This window comes from Carassius auratus, chromosome 5, assembly GCF_003368295.1.
Source record: "Carassius auratus strain Wakin chromosome 5, ASM336829v1, whole genome shotgun sequence".
Taxonomy (NCBI): Eukaryota; Metazoa; Chordata; class Actinopteri; order Cypriniformes; family Cyprinidae; genus Carassius; species Carassius auratus.
Genome location: NC_039247.1, coordinates 16,177,768 through 16,200,511, shown reverse-complemented (window position 1 = coordinate 16,200,511; position 22,744 = coordinate 16,177,768). Strand labels below are relative to the sequence as shown.

Below are 22,744 nucleotides of genomic sequence, written 5' to 3'. Positions count from 1 at the left end.
TTTTCTGTATTCCTATTCAATTTACATGCTCCTCACTCTTTCTCGCTCAAATGTAGTTTTTTTTTTCTTTCTCATTTCGACTCATTTCATCTGTCAATTTGCATGCTCCTCCCTCTTTCTCGCTCAAATGTAGTTTTTTTTTTCTTTCTCTCTCATTTCGACTCATTTCATCTCTGTCAGGTACACACCCTTGGGCCTCACGCTGCCCATCTCCCTCCTCTCGCCCTCCATCCCGTTACCAGTCAGGCCCCACCAACTCTCTCCCACCCCGGGCGGCCACGCCCACCCGGCCTCCTTCCAGACCCCCATCCAGACCCTCTCGGCCCCTGTCTCACCCCTCTGCTCATGGCTCTACAGGGCCCCTATCCACCATGCCCAAACGCCTGTCCTCAGAAGGTACCAGAAATTCCAGACCGAGCAGCCATTTTGTTGTGGCACCACTGCTCAGGTTCACGTTTTGCAATCCAAATGCCTGAATCAAGGCTGCCACTAACAGCTGTGGGACTTTCCTGGTGTTTAATAAAATAACTCACTCCTCTTCTTGTTCCATTTTCTATTGCAATCCCTGTTTTTATGCATGATTGAAGTGAATTTGGGGCACGTTTCACTCACTCATTTTCTGCGGTGTGTTTAAGTGTTGGTTGGCATTGTGTTTTGTTTTGGCCATGGAGTCATCATTGGCGGAGCCCAAGTGTTTCTTTCATTGTCTGACATTGGCTTGACATTGTTTTCTCGCACATCAAATGAGAAACTGTCACAGCCTCTTCAATTCAAATGTATTTCAGGTAGGTTGACTAGATTTAACATTCTTAACCATTAACATTTCATGAATACGGAGACAGGCACATTATATGTGGAGGAAAAAGTGTGGCAACAAAAGGAAGGAGATGATACACAGGGCAACTTTTTGAGCAATGTTGCCATCAGCGGACAACCAGGTGAGACACAGGGCCCACAACCAGTCTAAAGCATCCAGAGAGAAATTTGTTGCCCATTCTCAATGGGAAAGTGTCCAAGCAACATTTCTCAAAAAAGTTGGCCTGTGTATCGTCACCTACAGAATTTGTTCCCACAACTTATTCAATTGTAGCTACAATGTACTAATGTGTTCCTTCATTTTAGTCAATATGTGGCCACGTTGTACTAATTTGTTCTCTCGTGTTTTAATTTAGTTAAATCATGGCTGCAATTTATTAATTAGTTTCCTCATTTTAATATGGTAAAATAGATAAGTTTAGTTAAGTCATGGCCAGATTGTACCAGTTTGTTCTCTTGCTTTAGTTCAATCATTGCCATGATTTACTATTTTTTTTTTTTACTTTAGTTTAAAACAAGGCAACAAATTATTACAATATGACTGCCATTTAAAATTAACCAACGGAATGAACTAGTAGAAAGGCCACGAATTAATAAAGTGTGAGAACAACTTCTTAATTTATGGTCACAGCATCTTTTTCTTCTGCATGTGATGTTTGGGACTCTGTACATGACAGTTACTGAAATGAATGACTTACTCATATTTGGTTAAAACTCCACACGTGTTAGTTTGCTGTCCGCTGTAGTCTGAGCGGTGTGTTCAAGTGCAGCTTCTTGGTCCAGACGATGCTGACGGAAAGCTACAACTACGTCTGCTTTTGTCGCCGCTTGGTGTGTCCCAGCCTATATTTGATATGTTGAATGCCACATACACAGCAAACAGTTTTTTTTAGAGAGCTACACACTGCATTGGTGAGAGATGCCTTAAAAGGGTGTTTGTTTCTTCCTTTAGAACTCACTCATCTCTCTGTTTGTGAATGCAGGTCCTCCAAGAATGTCTCCCAAGTCACAGCGTACTCCTAGACCTCATAGAGTGGCCTCTTGTCGGGGCGGAGGACCTCCTCCACCCGATTATATGTCCCAAGGTGCATCGGTGGAGGTTTCTGTTCCCCCTCCAACTCGCAACAGCCCTTCTGGGGGAACCTGGTCATCTGTTGTCAGCGGTGGTAAGTCTAGATTATGAATCTGTACCAAGATTTCACATTCAGTCTGAAAGACTTGCTGAATAATTTTTTCCACTTCCTCTTTAGCACACAGACCTCGATCACCTCGACAGCATAGCATTGGCGGAGGTGCTCCGAGCCCCTCCTGCTTGTCTTCCCCTCAGGCTGGTACAGTGCCAGTAGACTCTGCGACCGCTTCCACTACAGCAACGTCACCAACCGCAGCCAATCCGGCCGCCAACCTGGAAACATCTCCAATAGAAGAGGGTTAGGATGGCCCTTACACAATATGTGCCATTTTAAGGCCTGTTTATTCATTTGTGTTATTCATTTCCTCAGTACCAGATCTCATAATAGCCCTGTGTTTTTTTTTTAAATAGCCAAAGAATCAAGAGTACTAGAGACAAGACAGAATTCCCCTAATGCCAACAAGGAGAATGTGAAACCTACTGAAGCTTCTGCGAGCATCGCTCGATCCATGGGAAAGGGTGTGTACCTGTGGAGATGTCCTGCTATTTACCATATATAACCAGCATTGTTTAATCTGAATTTTGGAACTTTTGTTTAAACTTTTTTTTTTTGAGTCTTGTGATTTTGCTTTGTCGCCAGAAAACAAGAAAGCAGAAATTGCCAGTTATATGAATAAGGGATTTGGCTTCTAAGAATTTATTTCCTTATGCACAATTGCTGACACTGTAAATATAGATAGAGCGAGAAATGACTTTTTCAGTTCATCATAAATCATACACAAACTGCAATACAAGGTTAGGTAGGGCATATGCATCAAAGTAGGCCTGTCACAATATCTGATTTTCAATCTTTGAATTCCAGATAATGGTATTATACCTATATCAATGGAAGTTTAAAATGAACTTTTGTTTTGTCTTGTTTGGCTTAGACTCAAAATACAAGTTTACGGAGGCGGAGAGAGAGTTTGGAACCATAACTGTATAAAAAAAGAAAAAAAAAAAAGAAAACTTGCTGTTGATCATAGACTGCAGTTTCTAACATTTGAGTGTCTCACTTTCACCTGTCATTTCTCCAACAATATTTTTTGTGACTGTAGCTAATGTGTGCTGGATTAGTATTACATATCAGTATTTATTTTTTTTAATATCACTTTTTTTGCCAATACGGTATATTGCAAAATCAAAACTGAAAAATCTTATGAAATTGTTATTTATTTTTAATAAATGTGCTTTTTTCACATTTTGATCTTTCTAGGACCTCCCACCATGGCTCCAGACCACAGGAAACAAATAGATAATTTAAAGAAATTCAGTGTAGAATTTAGGGTAAGTTTTCTCTCCCATTATTTGTGTTTCATAAGCAAATGTATGTCCATTTCTTGAAGCCCTGCATCATTTGTAGTTGCAGTCTAGCTCAAATCCAGATTCAGTTTTTGAGCCCATGGCAAACAAGACTCCACGGGACCTCATAGAAAAGCCAAAGGATCAAGCACCTGAGAAGAGCACAGTAGATTCGACAGGACCCAAAGTCCCCATGGAGTCCGCCATTAGTGAAGAAACCTCCACTGCTGTGAGCGTTGCCCCAACAGGAAGTAAATCTGGTACCCCTTCGCTCTCTTCTTCCTCTGCTGTACCAGAACAGAAACGAGGGCCTGATGTGACGTCTCAGGGCGTTCAAACTTCCTCGCCTCTGGCCAATGCTGCTGCAAAAGACAAGGATGAGAAGGAGGAGAAGAATGACCCTGTAGCAGAGTGAGTCAGCAGAGCTCTAGCATTAGCATTGAAAGAATTCAGGATTAAGTTGCTGCTAAAAAGTTTTTCTTCAGCAAAATGATTTATACCCGATTAAGGATGTCAACGATTAATCGATGATCAATTAATTGTAGATAAGAGATGCAATCAATTAAAACTATCGATGGTCAATTAACCTTTTTAATTTTGGGCTGCGTGCGGATCGTGCGCAAAACACGTACGAGCGGCTGTGAGTGACTGTATATAAACGCATCATCATTCATTCGCAATGTACAGATTAAGCTTTTAAAGTGATTTAAAAGTACATTAAAATAGAAACAACACAAGGTTCTTCAACATGGAAAGCAATAGAAATGTAGGAACTAAGTAATTCCCTAGATAATCGTTTCATATCGTGCACTTTGCAGGGCTGCAAGACATAGGACAGAAAGGCTATCCTACAAATTGTTAATTCGTTCCTACGATTTATTAATTTGTGGCAACTGTCAATGTTTCTTTAACTTTGTTCCTTAAATAGACCATGATTTAACTGAAATAAGGGAACAAATTAATACATCGAATGGATTCTTAATTCATGAAATCTTTAATTTCCCTTCCCATGTTTACCACAGTAAGAGATGCAAAAACAGTAATTAAGTGAAAAACAATCAAATAAACCTGCGAAATTAGAGGGTTAGATGGTGAGGATTTAGGAAAAGAAACGGTGCCTAAATATTATTGAATTTGTGGAAAATTGTGACCAAGGATGTTTTTGATCATGTGAAGAGGATCTTTTACGTCTTTATGCTAATGCATGTAAAGTACAGGCCTAATTTACATTATAAATTATATTTAAAAATTTATATAACAAAATTATAATAAATTATAGTTTAACATTGATACATTGCGAATACGGAAACATTTGGATTTGTGCCGAATGAGACGTGAGCAATAATTTCCAAAATAAATCCAGCCAAACCCGGGCTCGCTCCATCTCGTATGCACGCACGCACTGTCACAATCTAATGCAGTGTAAATGCCAGGTTTTTTAAATCAAATAGGACTACTGGAACGCTATTTTTATTTTTATCAAATGCTCATAATAACATCTATTCTATTTTATAATCCTGCTACTAGCATTTTATTCAGGTGAAAGTGAGAAAGCGTTTTTTTATTTTTTTCGAATGGCTTTTGCACATCTTGTCATGCCGGTGACTGCGTGGCTGCAATAGACGCATTTTGCAGCATTACGGTAAACAATTGATCGATTAATTGATCGTTCATTTAAACGACGATCGATCATGGAAATTATTGAAAATTTAAATCCCTATACCAGATATGTGATTAAAAACCAATTGTAAAAGATTGTATTGTCAGGAATCCATGCATTCATTCCCCTGAAAAATGTTCTTGTCAAATGTTGAATAAAACAGTTGATTTATTGTTTATGCACTTTTTAGGAGTGTTAGAAAATCTACTCTCAATCCCAATGCCAAGGAGTTCAACCCAAGGGTTTTTTGCTCCCCTGTAAGTAATTATTTATTTTTTTTGACAATTATTGACCTGAAATCAAAATATTTTAGACAAAATATGTTTTAATTTAAAGGGATAGTTCACCCAAAGGTGAAAATTGTCATAATTTCCTCACACTCAAATCATTCCAAACCTTTATGAGTTTCTTTATCCTGTTGAACATGTTGAATATACTTTCAATAATGTGGGCAACGAAATAGTTGATCAAAAGTATTTTTATTTCCTTACTATCTTGTTACCCACATTCTTCAGAATATCATCTTTCATGTTCAATAGAAGAAAGAAACACAGAGGTTTGGAATAACTTGAGGGTGAGGAAATTATGGCAGACCTTTTGGTAAACTGTCCCTCTAAGGTTTCTGTCTCAAGTCGTTTGGTTTTCCTTGAGGTTTTCTGGTAGAGGGCAAACGAATATAGCACGGAAATGTAATTGTTTATATATTAATCTTCCTTTTATTTTATAACTCTTTCCACAGCCTAAACCATCAACAACCCCCACTCAAACCCGGCCCCAGGGTCAGCCAAGCCCTTCCATAGTAGTACAGCAGCCCCCTACCGTCTATGGCCAGACCATGTTCCAGATGTACCCTCTGACACCTGTCAGTCCTGGCGTTCAGGTGAGCTCATTATATGAACATCTGTTAGTGTAATCATTTATTCTGTGCATGGAAGCCCACATCTATCACAATACATTTTTGTTTTTTCATTCATGTGCCAAGATCCTTGATGTCTTGATTGCATTCATACTTCAGCCATCCCTCCTATACTTTCATTTGTCAGCTGCATTTCATCTGGCATGTACATCCAGCACATGATTGCTTTAATTCAGGGGAAAGAGCTAGTAGAGGCCTGTTCAGACTAAGTCTGGTCTAAATAAATAGCACAAAAGTTTTAGAATTTTGTGTAAAAAGGTTTGTAGTTGTGCACTAGTTTATTTTACAGTATTGTGTAAAATTGCAGACTTGGTGTGAACAGACCTCAAGGTCAAGAATATGCTAATAAAAAAAAATTACTGGTAGCATGCTATCAACCTTTGGATGGAGCTCATGGTTCGTCATCAACCCCAAAAGTTACACCTTACTAATGTTTCATATTATATTTTCTGGTTTACTTCGTTGTACTGACCAAAATAAAAGCGTTATTGTTATATTTGTGGTGTAGAGTGGGAAGATGCATTTGAGTAATTCCAAAACTCAAAAGTGACTTAGTCTTTTATTTTGCTCTATTGCATAATTTAAAAAGCTTTTGTTTCATCTTTAATCACTCGCACATTTTCTAGAATTGCTGAAAAAAACAAATGATAATCACACTAAAGACTCGTTTTTTTTTCTTCTCTTTTCCCTCTTTCCTATCTCTCCATTAGAAAAGCATTATCTGGAAGGTTTGTGCAATTCTAAGCTTCTTTTTTCTGCTGAAATCATGTATGACATTTTTGCCTGCATAACTGACCAGCAGTTGTTGGTTTGTCTATTTCTTACTGCAGCTGATCAGTATTATTAGTGACCAAGCACCCAAGGTGTGCATAGGCACCTATTGTATCCGTTGCCGTTCTTCTTCTTCTGTTTCTTTCCGCTCTTGAGTCTATGCTCATAGAACCGCTTGCGGGAAATTTGGCACACTGATAAGAATAGTCAGAACAGTCACCATAGCAAATTAGCAGTCTCTAACTCTAACTCAAACTCTCTAGCACCAGCCACAGAAGGAAAATTGTTTTCTTCTGAATCATTGGCTCATGCGGAGTCAAATTTTAAATAACATTTAAAAATGCATCAGTTAGCAAGGTTTAGTTTTTTCACAAATTTTTTTTTTTATAAATAATGCTTTTTTTTTTTTTAACTTGTCCTAGACGGTTTGTCTGATTCTCACCAAAACAGGCTCAGATCATCTTCAGACCAAGCTAGCAAAAATGTATGGAATTCAAGTTGATTCTTCAAACCGTTCTTGAAAAACGCACAAATTAATTTGATGAAAAAGCATGTAAAAATGGATCGGAGGCTGTATATCTCTGGAACAGTTTGGTGTATTGAGACCAAACCTGGTGTATGTTATAACAAGCATGAGCTGAGACTACCCGCAGTGTTTCACCACTGTGCCACTTAGTGGTCATGAAAAATGCATATTTTTGCTTATAACTTCTAAATGGTTTGGCCAAAAATCAAAACTGATCTCTTTAGATTAGGTGTAGCATGCCGAATCAAAAGATACAAAATTTTCCCATTTCAGCCATTTTGGGAAGTGCCATTTTGAATGTTTTAGTAAACTGCTATATTTTACGAACAATTTTACGTATTATTACGAAACTTATGTTTCTTGGGAACCATGCCCTGATGGTACTCAAAGTTTGGGGGCAAAAAAAAATCTAAAAGTGCTAATAACTTTTGTTTACACCTGCCTATTGTAATGATAACTGGTTTTGATAGATTCCTTGGATCATGTTGAGAACATCCATACCAGTTTTGCCATAATTGGCTGAATTTCTTGTCTGCCATTTATAATTCATGTTGAAAACATACTTTTTCTAACTTCTAGACTGTTAGTCCGATTTTCACCAAATTTGACTTGTATCATCTTTAGATCGATCTGGCAAATAGTTATGGATTTCATGTTGATATACGAAACAGTTTGTGTTTAGCGTATCAACGAATTTGCCGGAAAGATGCCAAACTGCATGTGTGGCTGTATCTCTTCAAAACTTTGACATATTTACAACAAACTTTGTATGTGCCATTGTCACCTCACACTGACCAGGCCACATAATTTTAGTGACCACGCCACCTATTGGTCAAGAGTAATAAACCATTCAATAACCATTAATTTCAAAATGCTAATAATTTTTGATTAATTTTTGATAGTCCATTATATAATATTATTATAATAACTGTTCTCAAAATATTCCTAGGGTCATGCCGACAACATGGATACCAATTATGTCATTATGGGCCAAATTTCCTGTCCGCCAATTTGATTTGTTGAAAACCTTCTTTTTCGAACTCCTCCTGTTTGGTCCGATTTTCACCGAATTTGAATCCGATCAAAACCGTTTTTGTATAGCCCCGCTACAAAGTGGAGACATAATGGCAGATTATGTCTGAGGCTGTATCTCTGCAAAGCTTTGAAATATTGACACCCAACTTTGTGTGTACCATTGTTACCTCCATAGAATACACCACACAGATTTGATAACATGACATTCTTAGCTCTTCATTCTGTCCTAATTGCTGCTTGCAGCTATATTTACTGTTGTTACTATTATTATATTTTCATACTGTTGTCAATAAACGACTTTTTTTATACGCTTACCTTATATATTACCTTTATCCATACTCTGAATGAGAGTTGTTGTTGATTTGTTTTTCTTCTTCTTTAGAATTAGTAATACATTAGTTTTAAACATTTACCTTTTTTTTTTTTTTTTTTTTTTTTCTGTTAAGAGCATTGAAGCTTTGTTTGCATGAACACTTGACCAGAAAAGGAAAAAGCCAGAAAGTTGTGTGGCTTTGTCAGTCAGAAGCATTGATGTGTGTATTTTCTTGGGTTATACTCTTGGCACCGTCTTTGAGAAACAGAATATTGGGTTGAACATATTGATCCACAAACACAAAAAATGTTTACAAATAGCATTTTCCTGTGAGCACTGTGAGCTAAAACGAAGAAGTGCTACAAGTCAATTACAGTGGTAATCCACAGAATGTAATACATGATATAGATTTTGTATTAAGATTTTATAAGTGTTCTTCAAGACTGTGAAAAACTCTGAACATAGATTTAGTTCTGCATCTCAAGTTCTGCTCCTCATTTTTTAGCCTCCAGCCATGTACCATGTTCAGGTTCCTCATATGACCATGAGCCAGACCAAGCCCTACAGACCAGGTAAAGGTGAGAATGATTCCCTCTCAGAGTGCATTTTATTATTTGTTTTACTGCTGCTTAAGACTATTTTGTCTTTGCTTTTAGCTTTTTCAGTGTGAAAGATATGCTATATATTCTGTGTGTTGATTTTTTTATATTATATTTGCAGGGCTCTGCAGTTAGGAAATAAGATCTATTCAAAATTAAAAGTTATTTTCATGCCGTTCTCTCCAACAACATCATGCCCATTTCATTCTCCTTTCTTTTGCGGTATCTGATTGCAGTACCAAACATGCCACAGCAAAGACCAGACCAGCATCATCCACCTGGCACGTCTACAATGATGCATCCAGCTACAGCTGCTGGGCCGCCCATTGTGGCACCGAGCCCAGCCTACTCCACCCAATACTTCACTTGTAGCCCCCAGCAGTTTGCTAGCCAACCTCTTGTACAACAGTTGACTCACTACCAGTCACAGGTACAGTGACTTTAGAGGTCTCATTTCTAATAAAGAATTACTAAAGCACAGAAATAAAAGGTAACCACAATTAATAAATTATTATTATTTTTTAATTCCTGTATTCAAATATGCTTAACCTACTTGAAAGAGGGCAAAAAACTGAATGCAAAATGAGTATGTCCAGTTTCATTGTATAAAATAGTAGGCGAGTAGATCCAGTTGAGGAAAAGGAGTCCACGGGAGAGGATGCAATAAATCACATGACAAAGCCAACTTGGCGGAAGTACTTCACGCATTCATACTACATACAATGTACTTTTTGTAGTCATGAAGTTTGTAGTGAATTAGTACCTACTCAGACAGTAAACCCTTTTGGACAAAACTTGAGCGTTTATGAATATGGTGTCTGACCATCTTCAGCTGAAACAAATATAGTATTTGTGAACATTGTATTATTGTTCTTTGAACAGTGTTGAAATGGTGAAAAGATATCAACATCAGCAAGCAGGGAACTTTTTATTAGATCCATTAGGAATCTTTGATTCTTTTGCTTATAATATGCGTTTACATTCACCCTCTTAATGCGATTATAATGAGATTTTGGCAATATTGTGATTAAACTTTACCTCGTGTAAATGCAATACTTAGATTTAAATAATGTGATTAAAATCATAATTGCAGCAGGCATAATCATATTAACATATGGCGTACGCCGATTTGAATTGAAATACACAGGCATGTAAACACCTTAATCGGAGTATTGCCACACTGACCAAAGTGCACATGTAACTGTGACATACGTGAAGTGCACCTCCAGTATTATGGAGTTTAGAAACAATGGTGGGAAAGTCTCCACAAGGACTTGTACCATGGCAGATCAACTGACAAAATTATGAAATATGTGTCCCATTATTTCTGGAAAAATATAATTTTTTTGCCCCTTTTTTATGATCTTTTTTTGTTGTTGTTTAATAGCAGCTATGTACAATATAATCTGGGGAGCCAATTACTTTGAACTCTTAATGGATTACTCCACCCCCGTGCCGTTCCAAACCAGTAAAAACTTCGTTCGTCTTTGGAACACAGTTTAAGATATTTTGGATTAAAACCGAGAGGCTTTTTACTGTCCCATAGACTGCCCATAGATTAATGGCAAATTTTCATTTTGGGGTGGAGTATCCCTTTAAAGGAACTGTCATTCACCATTTACCATTCAATAAAGATTTGGTCATATGAGGTTAATGTATTTAGTCCATTTTCTACAAATAAAAAAAAAATGTATCTAGGTCCTTAAAGAAAATGTCTTTTAGACAGACCATATTTATAAATTAATTCTTTAATTTAATAATCCCTGTGGAGGATAGTATGAATAGAAAATGAACTCGTGTCCCTCCAATTTTTTAATCATATAGCAATAAAAGGTTCACTACCATTCAAGATAATCTTGGGTTTATTTATTTCAGGCCCAGCATGTGTTCAGTCCAATGATTCAGGGCGGTGCGAGGATGATCACCCCTCCTGCCCATGCTCAGCCCAGCCTGGTCTCTTCCTCCACCACTCAGTATGGTGAGCAGATGCATACTATGTATGGTAAGAACTCCTGCCAGTACAAAGACTTGTCTTGCTAGCCCATTTTACCTATTTACGCTCATATTGTGCATATGTGATAAATTAATTCACTTTTTATTGCCTCTGAATAGCTTGATGCTACAGCAGTTAATGTTGGTCTTTGTAATGAGTCGCATATTAATGACTAAAAATAAAGTGAGGGGGGAAAAAAGTGAGTGAAGTGACATGTGGCCAATTATGGTGACCCATACTCTGAATGTGTGCTCTGCATTTAACCTATCCAAGTGCAAACACACAGTAGTGAACACACACACAGACATCATGAACACACACCAGGAGCAGTGGGCAGCCATATTGCGGTGGCGTCCAGGGCACAGTTGGGGGTTTGGTGCCTTGCTCAAGGGTCTCACCTCAGTCGTGGTATATTGAGGGTGGAAGAGTGCTGGTTATTCCCTCTCCCCACCCACAATCCCTGCTGGACCTGAGACTCAATCCTGCAACCTTTGGGTTACAAGTCTGACTCTCTAACCATTAGTCCATGACTGCCCCTTAAGCTCCCAATTGCTCCCAGTTTTTTTTTATGTTTCTGTGAAGTTTTTCTTGTTATATTATTAATTGTAATTATATATATATATATATATATATATATATATATATATATATATATATATATATATATATATATATATATATAAAATAGTACATACCAAAAGTTTGGACACACCTTCTCATTCAAAGAGTTTTCTTTATTTTCATGACTATGAAAATTGTAGATTCACACTGAAGGCATCAAAACTATGAATTAACACATGTGGTATTATATATGGAATTATATACATAACAAAAAAGTGTGAAACAACTGAAAATATGTCATATTCTAGGTTCTTCAAAGTAGCCACCTTTTGCTTTGATTACTGCTTTGCACACTCTTGGCATTCTCTTGATGAGCTTCAAGAGGTAGTCACCTGAAATCGTCTTCCAACAGTCTTGAAGGAGTTCCCCGAGAGATGCTTAGCACTTGTTGGCCCTTTTGCCTTCTGTCTGCGGTCCAGCTCACCCCTAAACCATCTGGATTGGGTTCAGGTCCGGTGACTGTGGAGGCCAGGTCATCTGGCGCAGCACCCCATCACTCTCCTTCTTGTTCATATAGCCCTTACACAGCCTGGAGGTGTGATTGGGGTCATTGTCCTGTTGAAAAATAAATGGTCCAACTAAACACAAACCGGATGGAATAGCATGGCGCTGCAAGATGCAGTGGGAGCCATGCTGGTCCAGTATGCCTTCAGTTTTCAATTCAGTTTTGAATAAATCCCTAACAGTGTCAACAGCAAAGCACCCCCACACCTCCTCCTCCATGCTTCATGGTGGGAACCAGGCATGTAGAGTCCATCCGTTCACCTTTTCTGTGTCGCACAAAGATACAGTGGTTGGAACCAAAGATCTCAAATTTGGACTCATCAGACCAAAGCACAGATTTCAACTGGTTTAATGTCCATTCCTTGTGTTCTTTAGCCCAAACAATTCATTTCTTCATTTCATTTCTTAAAGTAATGATGGCCACTCATTTTTCTGTACTTAGCTGCTTGCCATAATAGAAATTCTAACAGTCCATTCAGTAGGACTATCAGCTGTGTATCCACCTGACTTCTGCACAACACAACTAATGGTCCCAACCCCATTTACAAGGCAAGAAATCACACTTATTAAACCTGACAGAGCACACCTGTGAAGTGAAAACCATTTCAGGTGACTACCTCTTGAAGCTCATCAAGAGAATGCCAAGAGTGTGGCTATTTTGAAGAACCTAGAATATGAAATATTTTTAGTTGTTTCACACTTTTTTTATGTAGTATATAATTCCACATGTGTTCATTTATAGTTTTGATGCCTTCAGTTTGACTAGTCATGAAAATAAAGAAAACTCTTCTTTTGGTCTGTAATATATATATTTGTGTGTGTGTGTTTGAATGTCAGTTGCAAAACTCATTCTAAAAAGTTAAATTTTTGACAAACTGCTTCTATTCGTTTCTTTGTTTCAGTGTCACATGCCCCCATTCCTCAGCAGTATCCCCACCCAAGCTCCACCCTTCACCCTCATTCGCAGCACCCTCAGCCCTCTGCCACCCCGACAGGACAGCCGCAGCAGGGTACCCAGCATGGAGGCAGCCACCCGGCCCCCAGCCCTGTTCAGCATTCTCAGCACCAGGCGGCAGCTCAGGCCATGCATCTGGGCAACCCACAACAGCAACAGATGTACTCAGCCCTGGCACCCACCCCGCCCTCCATGACCCCCGGCCCCAACCCTCAGTCTCCTCAAGCCAACTTCCCCTCCGCTCAGCAGGCCGTCTACATCCACCCCCAGCAGGTGCAGCATGGGTATAACCCTAATCATATGGCTCACATGCAGCAGGTTAGTGTTAACAAGACATAGACACCAGGATTATTGAAATCATTAAAAATATTGCTGCTAAATACTACTTAAAAATATGAATTCACTCTGTCTCTAAAGGCCCACATGCAGTCAGGGATGGTGCCTCCACATCATGGCAATCCTTCTCACCCCCCCACTATGATGTTGATGGCCACACAGGCTCCTGCTGGCCCCCAGTCTACGCTAACCCAGGGCACTCTCAACCCCATCCCAGTGTCCTCAGCCACACACTACTCCTACACTCTCACCCCTGGTAAGAACCTATCTCATCGCAACTCGGCACGTATCAGTTTGTTTACACACACCAGGAATGTGTCTCTGTGACAGAAAAGCTTCCAGTGCACAAAGACTACAGCAATATACAGACAAAATTTAAAAATAAAGATAAGTATACATTAGGGCTGCCCATTAATAGCTGACTAACCGTTAGTCGACGAGCAAAGGCTTAGTCAATCTAAATTTTATTAGTCGTTTAGTCAAAGGGGAAAAAAAAAATCCTTCCACAGGAAGTGGGGCAGTCATGTAGTCTGTGATGGACAGATCATTAACAGCTGGTCTATGTGGTAATTACAGTACATCAGTCAAGAGATCCAAACGCTCGTTTCGATCATCGACCTCAAATGTGGTTTATCATCTGAAACATGTAAGTAGCAGCAACATTACACGGCCGCACGCTTTAACGTTAACCTAGAAAAATGTGCGCTATTCAAGTGTTTGTTCGGAGTGTGGAAGCTGAATAGTAGCGTGCTCACTGCATGACAGTTAACTTGGAGGCACCGGTGCGATCATTTGCATTAACTTAAAATACTGTCATTTTTGCTCATACAGATAAATAATACATCTTTCATAAAAGGTCTACCTTTTTGTGTGCGCTCACAGTAACAACAAAACCTGTTTTTTTTTTAATAATGAAAGCAAACAAGGTGTGCTTTCTGCCGTCTAGGTCTCTGTGAACTGTGAGCACGTCAAAAAAAGTAAATGAATCAAATTTTCCCACCGCAGCTCTGTGTATGCCTCAGACATGAAAAATATACCTATAGAAAGCGGAAAACAAATGTTTACAGATTATGTAATCAACATGAAATGTGCATGTCCACTGTGGAAATGACGAATCAGTGTCATTAACATCATCACTGCAGCCAAGAATTCAGAAAACACTAGTTTATCAATTATTATAATGTTAAGGCTTCTTCATTCTTGCTGTTTTCCCTTACGCACTCATAATCATTACTTCTGCCGGTGCGCTGTGGCAAGCTTTAGGCGTGTGCTTGAACACTGATAGGCTATAGGCTATATTATATATATTATATATAATATATGGTTTATTAATATAAACGTGCAATTTAGTCGACTAATCACTTAAAATCAAAGACGACTAGTTGACCAGAAAAATCTGTAGTAGAGGGCAGCCCTAGTATACATATAGATACATATTTGTGTAAATATAGTATGCAGATATATATGCATATAGATGTATTTGTATGTGTACTGTATACAGATACAACAGAGGATTAACAGGGAATGAATAAGAATAGGTAGGAATAAGAATAGGTATGCTAAATGCAACAGTTAATGCAATAAACAAATGTTTGGTAACAGTTTCTATGAAGCCCATTTTTATAACACATTATAAGGCTATTCTTAATGCATTAGAATGAATGCACAATGCATTATAAAACGTACTTGTGCTTATAACTTTTATGAGTATGACTATTTATAACACGAAATAAACTATGTTAAATCCACTTAATTTGTAATGGATTAAAAGTGTCTTATCTTGACATTATTTAAGATCTGTACAGTATCTGATCAGATATATAAACTTATGGCTGTATAAGAAAAATATATTTTTATTATTCTTGTTGATGTCCGCTTTAAGTAAAGTAATAAGTTAATGCCAAGATATGAGTCTTATAATACATTATAGCTATGGGAAATATAATCCATTGTAAATTAAGTGGATGCATTCTGTTCATAGTGTATTATAAATCATCATGATCTTAAAAGCTATAACCACATATAACTAAATATTATAATGCGTTAAAACTGCTGTTATGATTACTCATGAGATGCATTCATTATAATGCCTTAAGAATACTCTTATAATGTATTATGAACGGGCTTCAAAGAAAGTGTTACCAATGGGTTTTATTGCACAGTGAGGTAAATTGCTAATGGAATATAATTAAATAGAAAGTTTAAATAAAACACCATAATACACAATATATGTGCTGTTATGGTAGACAATCATAGTGCTGTTAAATAAATAAAAATATTTTACTAAATTCTTCCATTCTTTCTAGGAACTTGGGTTTGTAGTAGTTGCCTGTATTTCACATATTCCTCTGCTCCCATTTGTATTTAATGTATGTTTGTGAAGTTTCTCTCTTCACTGTGCTATGGAGTGTATAATATAAATCTTCCTCTGTTTTCGTTCAGTGCAAGGTCACCATCAGCAGCAGCTGTAGAGGATGAATTTCAGAGAACAGCAGTCTGTTTGAGTGGCTCCTGATCTTTGCAGAGTCATCTGGCCCCATCCACCACTTTTATTGGCCAACTAAACTTTACCTGTCTCTAAAACCCCCCAAATGGCCACGAGAACCTCAGTCATGCTGCTCTACTGCAACCCACCACCAGTGATTTAAGAAATGCATACAGGCAAAGATGTGGTGAACTCTGGCTTTTTTTTTTCTTTTTCTTTTTTTAAGAAATACAAGTTTTAACAAGGAATCATTTTTTGCATATTTCAGTGACACTAGAACTCTTGAAATGGGTCCTAACAATAACAAAAATGCTCGGATGAGTGGAAAACTGTGCATAAGTAACTGGAACATTTTGTCTGCACCTAAGTTAAAGATAATTCTTCCGTACATTGACAGTATTAACATTACTGTTGAATGCTGCTGCTATAGCTGTGCTCAAGACCTTGGGGTAAATCAACACCAACAAAATGAAACGGTCCTAACCAAACTAAACACGAGAAACTTCCATCAATGAAGACGTTTGGCAGCAAAAAAAAAAAAAAAAGCAGATAAATTATTTATTAATTTAATCTGATGGCAAAACCCCATTAGACTTGACCGTTATAAAACTGTTAAGTTAAAACAACTTTTACTTTGTAGATAATATAAAGGAATTAAAAAAAATTAAAAACATTAAAAAAAAGTTTTAAAAACTTTACACGTCTTGACTCTTCTTTTTCTGTGTCATTTTGTTACTTTACTTTACTTGACAAGACTCTAGATACTACTGTGGATCTGCTCATGTTTGTGGTTATGATGTAAAAACATCAGAGGAGTGTCGGACGCACTTCCGCTCCAGGCCACCAGGAGAAGCGCCGAACCCGTCTACATCACAATACTGCGCGCTTCTGGTCTGAACATGTGGAATGGCTGCTCGAACCAGGTGGCAAGGAAGTCGACCAGAAGTTGAAGTCGGCCGCGTGCCGCCATCTTGTAGCAGAACTTCACTTGTGTTAGCATCCCATTGACTCCCATTCATTTTGGCATCACTTTGACAGCGAATAACTTTACATCAGAGGCGTTTAAAGACTCCATTTGCCCATGATTTACTTCTAAAGATACACGACAATGTACAAAGGGCTCCATTACCTTCTATGTTACATTATGGCCCCGTAGAAACAGTTTTTGTAAAAATAGGCTAACGATTGCGTCATAACCACTCGACTCTCTGTCGCACAGTAGAGAAATTATCGTACAGACAGGAGGAGAAGCTCACAGGCAATTAACTTTATATGGCGTACTGGCGTTACATTTCAAAATACTATACAAAATAATTAATCAGAATAATTACTCCTGTTCACTCACGCCAAAGAACTCCCCGCTCAAGCTCGCAGTCTTTGCAAGTTTAACGATGGCAGTTTGCACGCACAGCTACTAGAAGATTTACATCTGTCAGACAGGTTGCTGACATCGTCAAGCTTAGTTTGAGTCTGTCCGTCAGAAACGGAAGTGCTAAAAACGCTAGAAATGGGCTTCACTTGTCTCAATTGAGTTCCAGTGGGGTCACTGTGTCCATTTCTTTTACTGTCTATGGCTCGAACAAATTCTGCACAGGGGGGCAGGGTTTCATATTTTATTAAAGCATCCCTAGGCGCCGCCATTGGCTAGTGGACCCCCACCTGCTGTTAGCATTCCATTGACTCCCATTCATTTTGGCATCACTTTGACAGCGAATAACTTTACATCTGAGGCATTTAAAGACTCCATTTGTCCATTTATTATTTCTAAAGAAACACGAAAATGTGTAAAATGCCCCATTACCTTGTATCTTAAGTTGTGGCCCCGTAGAAGCAGTTTTTGTAAAAAAAAAAAAAAAATAGGCTAACGATTGCGTCATAACCAGCGACTCTCTTGTCGCACAGTAGAGAAATTACCGTATGGACAGGAGGAGAAGCTCGCAGGCAATCTTTTACTGTCTATGAGGCTATCGGGGGGACGTGGAGGCATGAAGTCAAGGGAGATAATTAATCAGAATACTTACCAAAATTTGCTTCTGTTCATGCTCAACGTCTCTGCAAGGTTCGGTGGGTGATTCAGATATCTCTTGGCACAGCGATTAGAAGACTTACAGTTGTCAGACAGGTTGCTCACATGACATCTCCGTCATCAAGCTCAGTTTGAGTCTGTGCAGTATGCTCGACCCCCAGGAAATGCGTGCTTCTAATCGACTTCATTTGTCTCCATTGAATCCAATGGGGTCGCTGTGTCCATTTCTTTTACTGTATATGATTCTGCATTACAAAGACATTTGCAAACAAGTTAGAACTCTTCTGAAAATTAGGAAGGAACGGTTTTGCCACAATGGGCAAGTTAAACGTCGTTATCTTAAGTTATCTATCCAGGGATGATTTTAGAGTCCTCACAGCGGTATGTGACGTTACCATTTTAAGGAAGGTATATCTGTTTACATCCAGCTTTATTTTTCACAACCATATGACAAGCTACAGGTGTATTTGTCTGAATCAAAATAAAGATTCAGTGTGCTTTTTCTTATTTCATATATTTATATTGTTTCAAATGCTGAGGGGGAGCAGTTTGCGCTGAAACTTCACAGACTGGGACGGACATCCTTCATTAACTTGAAGAACAAGAGAGATTACCACAAGCAAAGACACAAGATGTCATGACTGTGCCTGTCCCGGCTCTCTGCCATGAAAGAGTCTGCATACATGAAAGTAATATCTATACATTTCAAGAGGATATAGAGACACACTTCAATCTGCTTTCGTTTTTGGGACAAGCCAGTCTCAAAGTGCGTATTTTGAGTTGATCTGTTTTAAGTATTAAAATCTAATTTGTTCAAGCCTTTCCTCTACTCTAAAAAACACTAGTGGCCCCTGGTCATTGGGATAAAAATCACTGATATAGCAGATGCTTTTATTTAAAGTTTCACAACTCAGTTTTCCATAAAGTTAGCCTTAGATGCTGACATGGCAGTAAAAATAAAGAACTACTATTTGAAGTTCCCCATTGTATCCCATAACTAATAACCAAAAATGTTTGATTCTAAGCATTCTTAGGTATTTGAGTCTATTTGTGTTTCATGCCCAATTGTCTATTGACCCTCGCGACCGATCTAAAACATTGTGCTAGATACAGATCTTGTCTTCTGAAATCATTTCAACATGTATCACTGTATAGTAATGCAATATTATAAGGTATCTAAAGTAAAATGTAATAAAATAAAGACAAGAAAACAGCAGTTACTTGTTTCTTAGATTTATTTTATTTAAGAGTCCTTGCTTTTCTAACAGGTGTTATATGATTGAGGGTTTCCTGTCCCGAAGCCAGTGGACTAACATACATGCAGTGGTTATGGAGCTCATTAATGGTTACCCACTGTGCTTCAGATGAACAGAACTTCGCACAATGCTTTATTTTCTTGCATTAAATATTTACTTGTGTAGAAAGGTCGTTGACATCTGCCAAACTGTGCAGTTGTTTGCTGTATTAATCTCTCTTGAAAGGACATAGAAATATGACTTGTTTTTAGTTTTTTTTTAAACATGACTTTACATAGGTGTCCATTAAATGTTACTGTATTTTTCATATAGGAGTCAGGTTCGAGAAATTCAAGGCCCAACTGCATTGTACAGTCAAATCATGGAGCTATTAGTCAAACTTGCCAATCATGGCCTGATCCACGGAGACTTCAATGAATTTAACCTCATGCTTAATGACAATGACCAGATCACACTGATAGACTTCCCTCAGATGATCTCCACCTCACACATAAATGCAGAATCGAGACCATCCTGATATTAAACTGATCATGATAATTATTAAATAATAAGCACTGGTACTGAAATTAAGTTTTTAATTCTTTTGCAAAAGCTACTTCGATCGAGATGTCAAGTGTATTCAAGTTTTTTTCTTAAAAAATATTTAACTATGAAAGCGAACTCTATCCAACATTCAAAGATATCAGGTGATTTTTCTAATAGCGTGCTTTTGTCATAATCAGACTTTAGATCAGGGCTATTCAAATCTTGAGGTCCAGAGGATGAAGGACTCAGTGGAGATTATGATGATGACATCCCAGAGTCTGCTGACGATACACATCAGGTCGCTTCAGAGGACATTTTCAGCATGGAGGAGTATAAACATGCCATGCTTGAGCTGGAAGGGCTAAAAATGAGCAAGGAGACTGCAATAGAAGCAGACACAGAGGAACATGATGGAGCTCAATGTGAAGAGGACATCACCTCAGAAGACATTCAGACAGAAACAGTTTCTGACATCTCCAAAGAATTGGAGAGGGAAGAGGAGAATGAGGTAGAGGATGAGTGTCCTGATTTGGTTGACCTGTCTGAATCCAGCAAAGAATTCAGGCCTTAGGTAAGCTATCTTTTTTATGTTATTTTATATGATGCGACTCATTTTTAATACCATAACTTGCTTGAGCATATGTAACCATTTCATACTGCTATAAAGCTACAGTTCATATTTTACCTTGTATCCTAAAAGGAATATTGGGAAATTTTCATCATTTCTTCATTGTTCTTGCACGTATGTGTGTATGGTTGAGCTTCTATTTACCGTATTTGATGTGCTGTGATCATTGTTTAAATGCGAATAAGCCTAAATTAAAGATGTTCATTATATAAAGTGACTGTAGTCTTTAAATGGCTAAACTGCTTGACACGTACAGATTACACTTACACTGTCATTATGCACTTTTTGAAGCTTGAAAATGTAGGTTGTGTGGACGTTCAGTGGATGGACAAAATGTATGAGACTGAGAGAATATAAAAATAAAATAAAAATCTTTAAATGTAATATTAAGGGAATACGGTGATTACAGAATTTTCATTTTTGGGTGAACTATCCCTTTTAAAAATATATCTACTGACATATCTGCTACCTTTAATAAAGTTGCCTAAATGAAGCATTCTTCAAGTCATTTATGTTATGGCATAATTAGTATCAGGACTGCAGTGGAAAAAAAAAAAAAGTTATTTTTTGCTCTTTTTGATGCTTGACAAGCCTGTGTTTACTAAGATCTTAATGATGCATTTTCATTATGGTGTGAAGTATATTCCTTTATGTAAAACCCTTAATCTTACATATAATGATTTGATGCATGTGATCCCCAGAGATCAAGTGAGGCTTGAGAATGAGCACAGGAGGAGAACCACCAGTGAGATGAGCTTCTGAAGTGTTGGCAGTTGATCCACCATACCACCAGTTAGTACAGCCCTTTAATATATTCATTCTAGGTCTAAATGTTTACCCCTGCAGACACAAAATCCTGATTTTTTAAATTTTTTTTTTTTTAGTTTGAATATATAGATACAAAAAAAAAAAAAAAGTTACTTGGGTGTTGCAAGATTTATGTTGTATTAAAATAATGAGTTGATGTCCCCCAATGTAGGTGGTCATCAGACAGAAAGTGAAGAAACAGCTCACCAAACAGCAGAAGGCTGCTCATAGAAGACCTCTTCAAAAGGGTGAAGCAAACCTGGTGACCAAGGAGAGGAGAGAAAATCAGAACAACATCAAGAGCAGTTTGGAGACGGCTTACTTCTGGGGCTGAGGGAGCCCTGCAATCTTTTGATGACATGACTAAAGAACTTTTTTAGAACATTTTTCAATTATTTCTGTATCTATGAAATTAATATAAAAATCCTTAATCCTGCCAGATAAATTGTCTTTAGCCTTATTTATGGTTATGCTACACAAAGGTTTGACCTTGTTTTATATTTCAGATAATGAAGAATTGTAGTCAATTAAGAATTGTAGTCAATTACATGTTCTGCATTACATGTACAGTAATGGGCAAAAGTCTTAGGCCATTGGCATTTTCAATAACGACCAAATAGTTTAAAGCCAGTCATTTCTATCTTTTAGCATTACGGTGTCAGTAGGAAATATAATTTTACATGTCTATATGTTGCTTTTGACATTTAAGTGTAATAATCCAGTTTTGTAAGTGTAGTCTAAAAACAGCCAATGAGCTCCACACAGAGATGGGACCTCACCATCATCCAGTCTGTCTGGCATGACCAGAAAGAAAAAACTGAAACGGACTAAATCCAGAATAACTGAGGCAACGTCTCCAAGATGATTGAAGAAATTGACCTCATGCACCACAGTATATACAGGACTTTTTTTTTTTTTTTTTTTTTACTTCTCACCTGAAGATGTGCATGACTTAACTCTCTGCTGCCTCCATGTACTATAGTCCAGGGGGGTCCAATCCAGATCCAGATCCTGCAGGGCCATTGTCCTGAGTTTAGCTCCAACCCGAATCAAACACACTTCTCAACTAATCAAGGGCATACTAGAAGCACCTGCGGGACAGAGGCCCTCCAGGACCGAGTTTGGACACCCCTGCTGTAATAGACCATCACTAGATAATATCTCCTGTCTTTTCTTTAATTTTAGTGATCCTCAGATCTGGCTCAAGATCCACTTTCCTGCAGACTTTAGCTCCAACACTAATCAAATAAACCTACCTGTGATTTTCTAATGATCCTTAAGACACTGATTAGCAAACTCAGATGTGTTTGATTAGGGTTAGAGCTAAACTGCTCTAGAGAGGCAGATTTGAGGATCACTGTTTTAATTCCTTCTTCACCTATAGTCATGCATTATATGCTTAGTCCAAAAGAATAAATCTAATCAAATATATATACACACATTGATGTATCTGTCCCTTCAAAGCAAGCATAATATTAATAATAGAACATTTGATTAAC

General features: G+C 37.9%; 1 protein-coding gene across 12 annotated transcripts in view; it reads left to right on the top strand.

The window, feature by feature from the left end:
* The window catches only part of LOC113078213 (ataxin-2-like), a 34,027-nt gene extending 17,351 nt beyond the window's left edge, over positions 1-16,676 (top strand). For 3 of the 12 annotated variants that reach the window (XM_026250539.1, XM_026250525.1, XM_026250583.1), the window contains 16 exons: positions 181-396; positions 1,800-1,982; positions 2,067-2,246; positions 2,360-2,467; positions 3,204-3,274; positions 3,351-3,700; positions 5,140-5,206; positions 5,689-5,829; positions 6,576-6,593; positions 9,016-9,088; positions 9,346-9,539; positions 10,985-11,111; positions 13,130-13,500; positions 13,600-13,774; positions 14,095-14,164; positions 15,961-16,676. In XM_026250539.1, the coding sequence (XP_026106324.1) occupies positions 181-396; positions 1,800-1,982; positions 2,067-2,246; positions 2,360-2,467; positions 3,204-3,274; positions 3,351-3,700; positions 5,140-5,206; positions 5,689-5,829; positions 6,576-6,593; positions 9,016-9,088; positions 9,346-9,539; positions 10,985-11,111; positions 13,130-13,500; positions 13,600-13,774; positions 14,095-14,159 (2,339 nt within the window). In that variant the 3' untranslated portion in view covers positions 14,160-14,164; positions 15,961-16,676. The remainder of the gene's footprint in view (positions 1-180; positions 397-1,799; positions 1,983-2,066; positions 2,247-2,359; positions 2,468-3,203; positions 3,275-3,350; positions 3,701-5,139; positions 5,207-5,688; positions 5,830-6,575; positions 6,594-9,015; positions 9,089-9,345; positions 9,540-10,984; positions 11,112-13,129; positions 13,501-13,599; positions 13,775-14,094; positions 14,165-15,960) is intronic. The other 9 variants (XM_026250604.1, XM_026250557.1, XM_026250570.1 and 6 more) reach the window with 7 other exon arrangements.
* The last annotated feature ends 6,068 nt before the right edge of the window (positions 16,677-22,744 follow it).